The sequence below is a fragment of the Condylura cristata genome, unplaced genomic scaffold (assembly GCF_000260355.1).
Source record: "Condylura cristata isolate star-nosed mole 26May11 unplaced genomic scaffold, ConCri1.0 scaffold00019, whole genome shotgun sequence".
Classification (NCBI taxonomy): domain Eukaryota; kingdom Metazoa; phylum Chordata; class Mammalia; order Eulipotyphla; family Talpidae; genus Condylura; species Condylura cristata.
The window spans coordinates 8,861,837-8,878,402 of NW_004567120.1; the positions used below are offsets into that span (position 1 = coordinate 8,861,837).

The 16,566-nt window shown below is 35.7% G+C and overlaps 1 protein-coding gene across 1 annotated transcript in view; it reads left to right on the top strand.

The window, feature by feature from the left end:
- The window catches only part of DIAPH2 (diaphanous-related formin 2), an 831,186-nt gene that overhangs the window by 619,975 nt on the left and 194,645 nt on the right, over positions 1-16,566 (top strand). The window contains exon 25 of the mRNA XM_004685633.2: positions 9,317-9,452. Within this exon, the coding sequence (XP_004685690.1) occupies positions 9,317-9,452 (136 nt within the window). The remainder of the gene's footprint in view (positions 1-9,316; positions 9,453-16,566) is intronic.

A 16,566-nucleotide genomic window follows, 5' to 3' on the forward strand; every position in this document is an offset into this window, starting at 1 on the left:
TTTTGTGTCAGGATTGCTTTGGCTTTTTGGGGTCTTTTGTGATTTCATATGTATTTTGGTAGTGTTTATCCCAGCTCTTTGAAGAATGCTATTGGTATTTTTATTGGGGTTTTTGCAGGAGATATTTTATTAATATTTTTATTTGGGAGTCAAAGTTTTGTGACTCCCAAAAGAGGAGAGAAGGTTTTGCAGGAAAAAAAAAAAACTATTGAAAACCTATGTTCATGTGTGTCTGAATAACCAAATCTTGCTGTTTAAGCATTCATATATTCTCTCACCCATAACAGTCGATGCCCCCATAGAATGAACATTTCTTCCATAGCAGGCATTATTTTTGCTGTTTTGTGTAAATATTATTTCTCTTAATCTATTTAACAAGCAAGTTATTTAAATAGAAGTACAGTCATGTTCTGCTTATTCATGGCAATAGCTTCTGAGAAATACAATGTCAGGTGAATTTTTTTTTAAGATTTATTTATTTATTCATATAGAACTGGGGTACAGGTCAGAGATGCGGAGGGTGAGAGGATTCACCAGAGAAAGAGCGGGGAGCAGAACAGGTAGATCGATGAAGTACACTGCTGAGGGGAGCAGCGGGCGGGTCAGGAGAGGTCTGCCCAGCCATGTGAACACCTCCGGGGCAAGCGGGGATCGAACTCATGAGGAAGTGGCTTAAGTTTCTTAGTACTGTGCTTTAACCCACTGCACCACCAGGGAGGGCCGTCAGGTGAATTTCTTATTGTGAGAATGCAACACTGGCAGTAGATTTTTGTGCATAGGAGTCATGATGAACAAAATCAGGGATGAAGTCAAGATCCATGGAAAATATTTCGTTGCAGATGTATGAGCTTCCTGCTAGTAGAAAGGGCTATGACTCACTAGGCAGTGGGGTTTGGGGACCATCATTATAAATGTAGTCTCTCCTTAACCAAAATGACACATGCAGCACGTAACTGTATCTCCATTCTACAAAGTGGAAATTAAAACTCAAAGAGATAAATGAAGTTGTTCAAAGTAACACAATTTTTATAAATGATTGTAGCTTGGATCTGAAATCAGATTGTCTGACACAGGATTCATTCTTCCTAAATGCTCCACTTGTCCATCTTCATGTATACCTTCTGTCTTTCAGTTAAACATCAAGAGTTTGTAATGTAAGTTGTTGCAGACAGTGGAAGTTGGGAATGCATGGTGGTAGTGAAGGTTTTTGTTTTCAGATATCACAGCCAGATTGGAACTTGCTTGTTTTATGTAGACCTGACATGAAGGCGGATGGCATCTGAGCTCCTTAAAATTGTCTGAACCAGTTCAATCCCTTCCTTAAAGCTCAATTGGAATAAATGAGAGGTCTTAGCATTTATATGAACTTTTTTGCATATGACATTTTTAGTCCATAGGTCTCATTTGTTAATTATGCACAGCAAGGGAAATAAGATTTTTAATTTATTCATATTTTTCAGCATGGCAGTAGAGATTTCAGTGAGATATTTAAAATTAGGTTAGTGAATATATTTCACAGTAAACCCTGGAGACATTTCCTGTTATATTTTACTCCTTTTCTGGTTTTTACTGACTCTTAAAAAATAGATATGGCAGTAATATAAGACTTTCTTTCAATAAATCTTATCTCATATGAGGTTACTTTTTCAGTGAGCACCCTTTTAGCAGAACATAGTCCCGTACATTAACAGATTCTAATCAGTTAGCATTGGTGCTTATTTGGGAATAATGTTTAAGTACTAATGAATTAGTGTTTTAAAATGTTCAGTCAAGCTTCTTAAATATAAAGTGTTGTTAAACACAATCATTTATTTAGGAGTTAAAAAGAAAAAAAATCTGGCCTTAAAGTTGTACTGTTTGCTTTTATTCTTTTAATTATTTGGGTTTTGTTCTGTAGCAGTTAGGGTGATAAGAATACATCACATTGCTCAAATGACTTGTTTTCCCCATAAGCTTTCACATTTTTAGGAGAGTGAAATGATGTCTTGAAATGTCTTATCTTTCACTTTAGTAGAACAAAATGTTGTTGATATGAAACATATAGTTAAGTTTTCCATTTTTCTATTAACTTTTTTTTTGTCTTGAAGGAGAATTAAACAGGCACAAATTTCCCATCCTTAGTTTTTGAAGCCCTAGCCAAATACCAAGAGGTATAGGGACTTCTGTTCAGTATGAAACATCTTCATGAAGAGAATAGTGACATCAATGAATCACAGTATGTTTTGCTTGAAAAATATATGGCTTGCTATATTCTTCATTCATTTTTTTTTTTTAAAGATTTATTTATTTGTGCATACAGAACTGGGGTACAGGCCAGAGGCTCGGGGCGGTGAGAGGCTTCACCAGAGACAGAGTGGGGAGCAGAATAGGCAGATCGACGAAGTACACTGCTGAGGGGAGCAGCGGGCGGGTCAGGAGAGGTCTGCCACACCATGTGGTCACCTCCGGGGCAGGCGGGAATCGAACTCATGCGGAAGTGGCTTCAGCTTCTCAGTGCAGTGCTTCAACCCGCTGCGCCACCAGAGAGGGCCGCTCTTCATTCATTTTTATTAGTGCCAAACCAGAGAAAATATTTTTCTTTTCTTTTTTGGCCTCTTAGATTACACATGTCATTTCAAGTTGTGTGATTATTTTATAGTTAATTCTAAGCCTGAAACAATTTAAGCTAATTGACCTATTTGCATAGTTCATCATTTACTAGATTGTTTTCATGTTATTTTAGTAGTGTCAATTGTCAGCCTCCTTTTAATGTAAAATTTTAATCTATTAAAATATGCCAACACTCTCCATTGGCTATTTTTTATATACTATGGACTTATTTTATTCTACTCCAAATACTTTGTTTTGATTTATATGTGTCTTTTTCATTTGATTATATTTTCAAGAAATAGAAAGGAAAGAAATAATATGGAGAATAATTTAAGTCCATGAAATACATAATGCCTATTAATAATCTACAGAAAAATTTCTATTCTCAAAATATCACATAAATGTGGGCTTTTAGTAATCATTGTACTGTCATCATTGGATGATCTTAGTGTTTAAGAAGTCAACAGATGTTGGGGAAAGAATGGCCAGATTTAGCAAATAAAAATATGGATGCCCAGTTAAATTTAAATTTCACAAAAACCATGAATTTTCTGTAGTATGAATATGTTCCAAATATTACATGATTTTTTTTTAGAATCTCCCGAATATTCTCAAGCTTTGATATGCTTATTTCAAAATTATCTTACATTCAAGTTCTTTAATTTTATTTCATACCTGTTATATTTTATTTTATTTTATTTTTTTAAAGATTTATTTATTTGCGCATACAGAACTGGGGTACAGGCCAGAGACTCAGGGGTGGTGAAAGACTTCACCAGACAGAGTGGGGAGCAGAACAGGCAGATTGACGAAGTACACTGCTGAGGGGAGCAGCAAGCGGGTCAGGAGAGGTCTGCCACACCATGTGGTCTCCTCCGGGACAGGCGGGAATCGAACTCATGTGGAAGTGGTTTCAGCTTCTTAGTGCAGTGCTTTAACCCACTGCGCCACCAGGGAGGGCCTGTCTTATATTTTATGTGACAACTCTACTTGAAAAGCATCATGGTAGTTTATGTGTGCATACATGATTCAGGTGCTTAAGAAGCTGTGTAGTCTTGGCATTTAACAACTTCACTGAATGAGAACAAATGGTACTTAATTTTCAGATTTTAAATAGCTATTAGAAATGATGTACTAATACAGCCAGGCATTAAATAACATTTTGCGCGCCCCCTCCCCCATCTAAACAAATGACAGCACTCACCATCTAAATTGCCCTTCTGATTGTGAGTAACTATATAGGAGACCATTGATTGACCAGTAATAAAGTATACAGAGCATAAATCTCCTTTCCCTACTACTTCTCTCCTCTCATATTACTTACCAAAGATCATACAGCTGGTTAGTGTCAGAGCCTGAATGTGTGTTTCCTTTTCACCTTATCTTTTCCCCTCCCTGAATTGTAACTTTCAGTAACAGAGGAGCATTCCATTTTCGATATATACTGTGTCTCTATCTGCTGGTCTGTTGGTCACTTGGGTTGTTTCTGTAACTTGGCTATTGTACGTAGTGTTGCAATGAACACAGAGCTACATTTACCTTATGTAATTAGTGTTTTCATATTCTTCAGGCGAATACCCAGAAGTGGGATATCAGGTTCATATAGTAGTTCTGTTTTTAATTGAGAAAACTTCATTCCATTTTCCATAGTGTCTGAACCAATTTACATTCTCACCAACAGTGCAGAAGAGTTCCTTTTTTCTCCTCATCCTTTCCAATAATTATTTCTTGACTGTTTGATAATAGCCATTCAAACCTGTGAGATGAAGTCTCATTGTAGTTTTGATTTGCATTTCTCTTGTGATAAGTGATATAGACCTTCCTTTTATATGTGTGTATTGGCCATCTGTATGTCTTCATTGGCAGAAGGCTAATTTGGATCTTCTCTGCCCATTCTCTTTTAATCAGGTTATATTTTAGTTGTTACTAAGTTACACAAGTTTGAATATTAACCCCTCGAGTGCTATGTGAATTGCAAATATCGTCTCTCATTCGGTAGGCTGTATTTTCATTTTGGCAATGATTTCTTATGCTATGCAGATGCTTTTTAGTTGGATATAATTCCATTTGTTTAAATTCTCTTTTGTTTACCTTTCTGTTGGAGATGAAGCCACAAAGACATGACTAAGGCTGATGTGAGAGAACTTACTACCTAAATTTTCCTCTATGTATTATATGATTTGAGGTATAAATTTAAGTCTCTCATCCATTTTGAATTTATTTTAGTATATGATGGAAGATAGTGATCTAGTTTCATTCCCCTTGTGTGTGGCTGTCCAGTTTTCCCAACATCATTTATTGAAAAGATTTTTCTCTTGTGTGTTCTTGCCTCCTTTGTCATAAATTAGTCGTTCTTACATGTATGGTTTTATTCATGGTTCTTTGTTTTATTACATTGAATTGTGTAAAAATTTTTATTTTAACCCCTTACTGTTTTGATTCAAACCATAGTTTGAAGTCAGGGAGCATAATACTTCTGTTTTGTTCTTTTTTTCTCAGGATGGTTTTGGCTATTCAAGGTCATTTTTAGATCCATACAAATTTTAGATTTTTTTTTTGTTTCTATTTCTGTAAAAAGTGCTGTTGGGAACTTAATATGGGTTAACATCAAATTTGTATATTTTTTTTGTAAAATGGCCATTTTTGAATTAATGTTTTTGTGTCCTGTGTGTAGATACCTAGGAGTGATATTGCTGGGTCATATGGTAGTCCCATTTTTAGTGGTCTGAGGAACCTACACAAAGCTTTCCGTAGGGTTGGACCAATTTGCTGTCCCTATAGCAGTGTAGGAGATTTCCATTTTCACCATATCCTCACCATCATTTGTTTTTGCCCATTTTTTAATATGAGTGTTCTTACTAGTATAATTTTATATTCTGTATTATATATGTAATTCGTATCTCCTGGTGGTTTTGATTTCCATTTCCTGATTTTGAGAGGAATTGAACATTTTTTTCTTTTGTCTGTTAGCCATTTGTACTTCCTCTTTGGAAAAATGGCTTTCAAGTTCTTTTCCAAAAAAAAAAAATGTAACCATTACACCATCCTACATTTTTGTACGATGTATGGTTTCTCCGTGAAATTCCCACCACAAATTGACCCATGCACCATCACTATAATCCCTGATGCTCTTTTTTTTTTTTTTTTTTTAAGATTTAATTTATTTGTACATACAGAACTAGGGTACAGGCCAGAGGCTCAGGGGCGGTGAGAGGCTTCACCAGAGACAGAGTGGTAGCAGAACAGGCAGATCGAGGAAGTGCACTGCTGAGGGGAGCAGGGAGTGGGTCAGGAGAGGTCTGGCACGCCATGTGGTCACCTCCGAGGCAGGCTGGAATCGAACTCATGTGCAGGTGGCTTTAGCATCTCAGTGCAGTGCTTTAACCCGCTGCGCCACCAGGGAGGGCCCCCTGATGCTCTTTTTACTATTGTCCTGGTCCTTCTTCCTCCTCCTCCCCTTCAGAATGTCTCTGATCTATAGTTGCCTGATGATTTTCATTTTTACTTTATTATAGTTACCTTATTTTCACATTCCTTTTTTGTTTTCTCTACATTCCTCCTACAAATGAGATCATCTATATTTTCTTTTACCTCCTGGCTTATTTTGCTGAGCATTATCCCTTCCAGCTATATCCATGTGGCTGAGAAGCACATGAGTTTATCCTTTTTGATTGTGATGTAATAGTCCATTTTATAAATATACCACATCCTTTAAGTTCTAAAGATTTTTTTAACTGGATTGTTTCCTTTGTTTTTGGTGACTAGTATGAGTTCTTTGTAGACCTTTATGATAAGTCCCTTATCAATTTTATGAACTGCAAAAATTTTTCCCCAGTCATTAGGGCATCTCTTTGATTTTGCTAATATCTCTTTTAAAGTACTGAAACTTTTTAGTGTGATGTAGTCCCAGCTGTTTGTTTTTCTTCACATTCTTTGCTTTGGGGATGAGTCTTTAAAGATGTTACTGAAATGTATATCTTGTATTTTGCCTATATTTTCTTTTATATATTTTATGGTACACGCTCCCCTATGCTTACTTAAGCACTATTTAATAATAAGTAACGTTGGAAACATCCCAAGTACCCCAAAGTGGATGATTGGATCAAGAAGATGTGCTATATATATACACAATGGAATACTATTTAACAGTCAAAACAGATAAATTCATGCTATTCTCAGCAACATGAATGGAGCCAGAAGGGATTATGCTCAGTGAAACAATCAGAAGGAAAAATAAAAATATCAGATTGTTTCACTTATAAATAAGGGATTTGGGAAAAAATAGTAACAATAAGAAGCAACAAAACAGAAAACAAACAGAAAACTGTAAATCAGACATTCTGCAGGGGAAGAGGAGGGAGAGGGATCAAAACAAGGGAGGTAAGATCACAATGGACTGTGTTGATGGTGTAGGGATGAATTTGTTGTGGAAATTCAGTGGGAACTACACCTGAGAAAGGAAAGCAGACATTGCAAAAAATGAACAGTTATGTCATGGATACATGCATGCATGCATGCATGCATACATACATACATATATATTATATATAAACACATATATATAATATACATATATATGAAAAATGGCCATTTTGACAATAATGATTCTTTACAAGGCAGGATTTGGAGAAATTATTCTGTCTTTTAACATGAAACAAAATGTTTCAATATAGACACCCCAGGCAAAGCCTTTTTGATGTGTGCTTGTTTTGTTTGTTTAGCATACCAACACAAAATTTGTTTATTGGGGAAGACTCATATTACAAGAATGTCAGCATACAATAAAATTGGCAGCAAAAGTGTGAAGGTTCCAAACCTCTTGGCAAGACTAGGAAACTGGCACTGTAGAGTGGTAGGGCCTGGTCCAGAGAATTTCTGGCCTTGGTCAGGATACAGACATAAAAGGACTACTTCTCAGATTAAGAGTCCCTTGTGATTCTTGCCAAAACCTGGACATGCAGTCCATGGACCATGGACATAAATTCAGCAGCATTGCAAACTGGCTTAAATTTGGTGTCTGTATTTCTACCACTTTTCAGATATCTATCTATGTATTTATATAGATATAGATATAGATAGATATAGATATATCAGAACCACTTGTTTAAGTGGGGCCTCAAGGCATAGCCAGGTTTTTCTTTATGCTTGTCTTTGTCATGATCAGTGGCTTCATAAATAATTGTTTACTTGTTAATTGATGACTTTAGTGCTATGACTTAATTTTTCCCACCTTTCAGTCAATCTGGGTCATTACAATATCAATATATACAACATCCCCTCAGTCAGGGCAACCACAATACCAATACTTGTGACAATATATCATATATAATAGTTAGAATATGATGAAGGAAGTGGACTTCCTAAGAGTGGCATAGAATAAGGGATGATCATAAAGACTAGATTTTATGTAATGATGAGAATTAGTGGAGAAAGCTGTGAGCAGTTGTTGCTTCCAAATATGGTGGTGAATTTCAAGTTACTATTTTAGTAAGATTGATGGCTGAGAAGAAAAGCTGGATGTAGAATCTAAAGTGTGTCTCTGATGACAGCATTAAATTGGATCTTTTTTTCTAGCTTGATAATATAGATGTATTCTTGTTATTGAGTTCTTTTCTTTAGGATCTTTGGAACAAAATAGTTCTTGTGAAATAGTTGGCACATGCTATGAAATATATCTAATTAATCATAATAGGAAAAAAAACTGATGGAAAGAACTTGCAGTTGATATCTCTCTTTATTAGTGACTTCTCAGAACTCAAAAGAAACTGACATTATTCCACCTGTTGAATTTACTTCCTTTTTACACTATCATCTACAGGAATTTACTGATTGACCTGACTTCCACAAATACTCTATTGGAAGTAAAATATAATAACTTTAAATATATTATAGCATTCCTAAAGATCTTGACACCTAAAAAACAATTAACTTGCAGATATACTTCCCTGTGATAAAATGTCTGGTTATTTTATAACCTTATTGGTTTAGATGTAATTATTAGCATCAGCACATCTACTGCCATCATGTTCATAATCCATGTTCTAAGCTCTATATATTTGTAGCTCATTTTTTCCTCACAAAAATCCTATGAGCTTGATTTTATTTTTATTTATTTATTTATTTTTAAGATTTATTTATGCGTACAGAGTTGGGATACAGGCCAGAGGTACAGGGATGGTAAGAGTATTCACCAGAGAGAGAGTGGGGAGCAGAACAAGCCAACTGACGAAGTACACTGCTGAGGGGAGCAGCAGGCTCAGGAGAGGTCTGCTACAACATGTGGGTCACTTCCAGGGCGGTGATCAAACTCATGCTGAAGTGGCTTTAGCTTCTTAGTGTTGTGCTTTAACCCGCTGTGCCACCAAGGAGGGAGCTCAACTTTATTTTAAATCTCTATTTTGCAGATCGAGGAAATGTACAGTAAAGTGGCTAATAGCATGTTACTACATATTTCCATGTTTAACATTGTGTATCAAATCTATTTCATATTACACCAGTGGAAAGTATGTTTATTGTTAAATCATCCCAGGTAATAATAGTTGTTGAGTAAGTTATTTCCATTTTTTTTTCCAAAAAGACATATCTTAAAGAGTTTCTCGAAGTTTATACATATACTTTGAAGTTATTATAATTGATAATGTCTATATATGTATATATAACATATTATTGTGCAGTTTCTCTAATAAAGAAGTCAATGAAAGGATATTTTTATACTTTATGCATACAGGAAGCAGTGAAGGAAAACTACAAGAGAAAAGAATTGGAAGAGAAATCTAGGAGGGCAAAGATTGCAAAAGAGAAAGCAGAACAAGAAAAGTTGGAACGCCAAAAGAAAAAGAAACTACTCATGGATATAAACAAAGGTATGAGGTATTTCCTCTTTTTAAAAAGATACATGAAGTGCAAAGTATATGCATTTAGTTAATTTTGGACTATATGATAAATTTTGTTTTTTGGTAGAAAACTCACATTATTATTAGTTGTGTCCATTTTCTTCAATAACATTGTCTGTATTTCATGTCATCCTAGCATTAGTGGGCAGGATTTTTGACAACCAGTGTAAAATAATGTATTGTTGAACAGTAATTTTCTCTTCTTCTTTTTTTTTTTTAACCAAATTATATTATGTTCTGGATTAGAATTAGACATAAGGAGGGAAGAATAGTTTGAGCTAAAAAGAGAAAAAACTGACATGGACAGATGAGTTCAAATTTGATTTTTTTTTTTTTTACACCACTGACCTTGCAATAACAATTAACACTATTCCTTGGGGGCTTGAATTCTTCAAACCATAATAGATAGTGACAGCCCTGTTATAAGTTAAAATAAAGAGGGGCATCTTGTGCAGCTGTGAGCCTCAAAGTGTAGGTATGTGCACATAATAGAAATATAGTCATTTTCTTGGTGACAAGAATGACTGTATATTAGGACCTTTTTTCAGTTTAGTTTTGTTTTTAAAGAAAAAGGAGTGGGCGGGGGGGAGAAGAATCAAAATGAGCTTGGGAATGGTACAAGGGACCGTGGTGATGGTGCTTAGGTACATGGGTGACTTGGTGGTGTGAATTCGATGGGGACTACACCTGAGAGGAGAGAGTATGCATTATACATAAAGGAAGAATGATGTAAAATGTATATAAGTTTCTTAAAAGAAAATAATAAAATAAGGCAAAGCAAAAAAAAAAAATTGAAAATAAAATTTTATAATTCAAAGAAAGAAAAAAGAAGGTAAGTAAAGAAAGTGGTTGGTACCAGGTAGCTACATGCTGAAATTTTAAACATAAAAAAGCACAGTCTTTGCTGCTGAATTGTAGAGAATTTAAAAACAAAATGAAACAAATTCTGAAAAAATACAGTGTATGATTAATATGGACCACTTTTTACTAAACAATAAGAATTGCAAGCACTGTATAGTATTGACTATATGCCAGACACTATTCTTAGACTTTTGTATTATGTCATTTAATACTCGTAATATCTCATTAAGGTAGATGTGATTATTATCTCAATTTAATCATGCAGAAACTAAAGCTTATAGAAATTAAGGAATTTACCCAATTTCACAGAAGTAGCAAGTATTGATTCCAAACTGGTTTCCTGTTTTCTAGCCATGGAATCTCAGTATATAGGCACCTCATTTTAAAATAGTATCAATGACCAATACATACAAGCAATTTACATATAGAATTTTTCTTACACATTTACATATATGAGCATTTTTAATCCTCATAAATCACATTGGAAAGCATACCACCTCATTGCAAGATAAAGAAATTGAGGTACACAGAAGGAAAGCATTTTGCCCAAATTCACATAGACAGTAAAAGATAGAAACAAGATCTGAACATAGGTAGTCTGTGGTCGGTGTTAATATAATTTTGTAATCATTATCAATAATTCTGCAGTAATATCTCTTAATAGCTAATCTTTTGAAATGGTATCTATAGCATTAAGTTTATTCTTCAGACTTGGAAAATATATATAAATGTCTATATTGATTATAGTTTATCTTCCTGTGCAGAAAATAAATACAGCATAATTTTAAAACAGATGTAAATAAAGTAGTATCAACCTAATTTGGCAAATAACCTTCATAATTAGGGTTAAGAGTAGTGGACCTGACTGAAGATCTCTCAGATAGGAAAAGTGCTAGAGCACAATATGGGAATGGGTATTTGTTGGAAGTTCTTGCTTAGAAAATAATGAAGTCAGATGAATAGCACAGAAAATTAATTGGCTGGTGTGTATAGATGAGTAGTGAGGAAAGAAATTGGAAGAGGTAGAGGACTGCCAAGACTAAAGAAGATCTTAACCCTGAAAGCCATGGGAATCCTATCAGAAATTTGAACCGCAATGCGGGGTGTTCAGTTAGTTTTCTTAGAAAGATCAATTTGACAGAGCATAGAGAAAGGCTTGGAAAGAGAAAGGTGTGAGATAATAGAGATTATGAATTTATCATACACCTGGCAAGTGATGATGGTGGGCTGAAGTAATGAAGTTAAGGAAGTCACCGGAAAAAGCTATATTAAAATTAAAGTTCTATTTCTCTTAAAGAATTGTTTTGTTTGATTTTATGATTATGGAGGCTGGCAAGTCAAAATTATGCAAATTATGTACAAATCCAAATTCTGACAGCAGACTGGAGACTCGGAAAATCAATGTTGCAGTTCATCTAAGATCATCCGCTGGCAGACTGCCCTCTTGCTCACAGGAAGTCATTATTTTGACCTATTCTGTCCTTCAACTGATTAGATGAGACCCATCCACATTATAAAGGGCAATCTATTTTACTCAAAGTCCATTAATTTGAATGTTTATTTCATATAAATTCACATTCACAGAAACATATGGAATGATGTGTCAACAAATATCTGGGCATCACAGACCAGCCAAATTGCCAGAATACTAACTATCACTAGAGGGCTATTTTAAGGTACAACTGACTGTTCTTGATGTTTGATTAGATGTGGAAATCAAGAATGAGCAGCATTAAGGAGGTTTCATCTTTCATAGAGATATTACAAATCAGGATTGAAGCACATTTCATACTCTGTGATGAGTGTCATTTTGGATGTGGGTTTTGTTTTGTTTGTTTGCAGATGCCTCCTAAAGTTAGGAAATGTCTACGTAACCTTGGTATTTATGCATATGGAACTTGGGAAGTGGTACAGACTAGAAAGGCTCCCAGGTCTTTGGTTTTTATTTGGTAAAGTTAAGGTCTGTTAGGACTAGTGCTACTTTAACAAAGTACCACATACTAGAAGACTTACAACAAACATACTTATTGTCTCAGAGTTCTGGATACCACAAATCAAGGTATAGTCAGGGCTATGCTAATTTCTGAAAAAAATAAGGAAGTGCCTGATCTAAGCCTCTCCCCTCACTTGTGGTAGTAGTGGCCTGTGCAAGCATTATGCCAGTCTTCACACATCTTCTTCGTTGCGCATGTCTGCCTTTACATGTTCTTCTTCTTATTAGGACTTCAATCATATTGGATTAGTATGACCTAATCTTAATTATACAATTTAAATCATGACATGTTTCAATGAGGTCACTAGAGTAAGTATAAAGTAGAGGTTCTGAAAATATTTAGCCTCAGAATGAATTTACACTTAAAAAAATTATTGAAGAGCCTGTCTTTTGATTATTTTAGGGAGATAGTGTGTGTGTTGGGGGGGAAGAATTGAAACACAAAAAATTAAGATAATTTTTTAATTACTATATTCTATTAAAATAACAATGGCCAAGTCTTTTCTATGTAAAATAATGTTCTTTATGAAAAGTAACTATCTTCCAAAATGTAAAAAATTAAGAAGAAAAAATAATGCTGTAAATCTCTTCAAAGTATGGCTTAATTAAAGATTGTTTTATTTTCATACCTGCTGTAGTGGTGATAGCACTAAGGCTTAACCTCTAGGCCTTCAAGGGGGCCCTAAGATGAAATCTATAGTTTCTTTTCCCTGCAGGAATATAATCTTGCTCTATATCACACCACAAATTTCTCCATCCACCTTTCACTATTTTCCTCAAGAAATGCCTACAGCAGAAAAAAAATAAAGGGCCTATTTTGTTTTGTCTATGGTATGTTTTCATTTGTCAAAATTTAATTGCCTCTTCAAATACCATTAAACATATACATTAAATACCCAAATAAGTTTTTATGAAAATCCTTAGCATTTCATAACAAGAACACGAAAGACACTCTAAAATAGGATTTATCTTTTTTGTGTTTGTTACATTACATCTATTAATACATCAAATATAATTTTTGCCGTTAGGTTCTTATCTTGTGAACAATACATTATAAACACTTATATTAATTTTACACTTAGAGTATATATGTCCCTTGGGTAAAATAAGCCGCTTGAAAATTATTAAACAATTTAAAAGCATATGTACCCTTTGTTTAAAATTTCTGTATCTTATCTCTTTACCAGATTTGTAAAACCCTCCAGTTTTAATATCTCTTATGGTTCTAGAGAGCTAATAATTAATCAGTAATATATTGCATTTTAGCATACATTATTCTATATGCTCATCAAGAAAAAAATGCTGTAGAATTTCATTATTCAGAAGAATAAGAGGAAAAAACATTATTTGTGTAATCTAAATTTGACTGAGCTCAGAATTAAGTAAAGCTATCATGAAAACTAAGGAACCAGAGAGTTTTAACTTTTAAGTTAAATGCATAAATAATACCTTTGCTCCAGATTCCAATCTTAGAGAATTTGAGATGAGAAGGCAAAGGTGATATAGTATTTTTTTTCATTGTAAAGGAGAAAAAAAGGCATAATTATGTGTTAAAGAGACTCTTATAAACATTAGTGGCATAGCGAAAATGTTACTAAAATCTGTACCATAAAAATTTGGAAATCAGGCCTAGCTCTTTCAGTTACTAGCCTTAAGACATTGTTCTGTTCTTTCATCTCCCACACCTCTGTTTGCTCATCTGTTGTATAAGGCAATGACATTTATCTTCTGTAGTTTCCGTGAAGATTAAATGAGATAAGTATGCTCCATACATAGCACCTTGAATACACTTGCCTCTGACAATGAAACGTGGCAAACCTATGGAAGCAGAATGACTCAGTTGGTGGGTACTCACTAGCTCACTTAAAAACGCAGTACACACAGAATTTAAAATAAAAGGATACTTGGGCCCTCCTGGTGGTGCAACTGGTTAGGACGCAATACTGCAAGCGAGCCATAGCCGCTTCAGTGCGATCCTGGCCATGGAGGTGACCCATATGGCACAGCAGACCACTCCTGACCTGCCCGCTGTTTCTCTCAGCAGTGTACCTCTTCCATCTGCCTGTCCTGCCCCCCACTCTGTCTCTGGTGAAGCCTCTCACCGCCCCTGCACCTCTGGCCTGTACCCCAGTTCTGTATGGATGAATGAATGAATGAATGAATGAATGAATGAATGAATGAATAAGTCTTTAAAAACAAATAAAAGGATATTTACATAGGCAATGAGAAAAGGGAAAGCTAAGAGAGAAAAGAAGGATAAGATCATTCTTTTAGTTATTGACTCACATATGGCCATATGCAGTCTGTCCTACCCCAGAAAGAACCCACTGAGGAGAGGCCAGTAAGAGGTGAGAGGTCATCTGCTGAGGAGAGGTGGAGGTGGTGGGAGCATCACATGTGTGCTGTGACTTTTTGAAATCCACGTGATGGTTCTGTTCTGCCTCTTGTTCCCAGCACGTCATGGGGTTCCGTCCACCTTTTCCATTTTGTTAGCTATGAGTGTCACCTGCTGGCTCAGAGGTTGTTCTTCACTGTTCCTTCCTAGACTACCACACCTGCATCAAGCTACAAGCCTGGACTCTAGTCCACTGGCACATCTACCCACGCTCACAACAGTATACCTAGCCCCAGTACAGGTTGGAGACTTTCCATTCAGATCCTGGCCTCTGTAGCTGCCACACTGCATCCTCCAGCAAACATGATGAGTCATTTTGTACTCATTGAAAAATCTGGAAGAAGTTCAAGATAGCCCCCACCTTTACAAATGTTAAGGTTTTGTTAGATTTTTAGAGAAAGATGAATAGTTTTTCCATTAGTCATCTTAGGTTCATTGGCTGGGGTCCTGTAAATTGGGTTAATAAAACACAAGGTAAGAGAAAAACAAACAAGTTTATTCATGCATGCATCACACATAAATGTTGGAACACGGAACACAGTGATGCATAACTGAGAAGGCTAGTTAGAACTTTGGACTTTAATAACATCTTAAGCAAATAATACCATGTTTTCAGAAATTTCTGCATAAGATTAATGAAAAGAATTTGAGTTTCTGGTGTAGCAACTTATAGACGGTTCGGTGGACCTAATATAGGGCTAAACTAGTAACTTACTATGTAGGTTCCTATGGTACCATCTCTGCAAGGATGAGGATTTCTCTAGAGTTTTCACTGGTGATTAACTTTGGTCCTTCCTACTCAAGAAGGCAGTAACGTCACCTTTACAAATTTATCTGCATAGCATGCATTTATTATAGGTAAAATAGTAAGTTGCTTGCTGATTGTTACTTCATTTGATAAACAATTACTGCAAAATTTTATATGTGCCAGGAAAAAATCCTTATTGAACAGTAAATTCTGATTGTAGGGCCCTATTTGGAAAGGAAATTCAAACCAACTGTATGCCAAATGTCCCTTTTTTTTTCCATATCAACAAATGAGCATTTACTTTACAGAAAAGCTCAAACATTTTATAATCTTGATTGCTTAAATTTGATAAGATATAGCTAGACAGATCATAAACGGAAGGCTTATTATATATAAATAAGTTAAACAAGTTACTTGGTAACAGTCTAATGACAGTAATAATAGCTTAAAAAGGGGCTCTCCCTGGTGGCCCCACAGGTTAAAGCACAGCACTAAGATGATAAAACCACTTCAGCATGAGTTCTAAAACCATCCCAGAGGTGATCCACATGGCGCTACAGACCTCTCCTGACCCACCCACTGCTCCCCTCAGCAGTGTACTTTGTCAGTCGGCCTGTTCTGCTCCCCACTCTGTCTCTGTTGAGTCCTCTCACCACCCCTGCACCTCTGGCCTGTACCCCAATTCTATACACATAAAATAACTAAATCTTAAAAAAAAAAAAGCTTAAAAAAGAAAAACAAAACAAAGTCATGTCCTGCTTTTATGCAAATGGAGGAGGGCAGAAAGCCTTTCTTACATCTATTTCTTTTTGAAAATATTTAGCTTAAAATAATCCTTATGGCCCTCCCTGGTGGCGCAGCGGGTTAAAGCACAGCACTGAGAAGCTAAAGCCACTTCCGCATGAGTTCGATTCCCGCCTGCCCCAGAGGTGACCACATGGCGTGGCAGACCTCTCCTGACCCGCCCGCTGCTCCCCTCAGCAGTGTACTTCGTCGATCTGCCTGTTCTGTTCCCCACTCTGTCTCTGGTGAAGCCTCTCGCCACCCCTGAGCCTCTGGCCTGTACCCCAGTTCTGTATGAACAAAT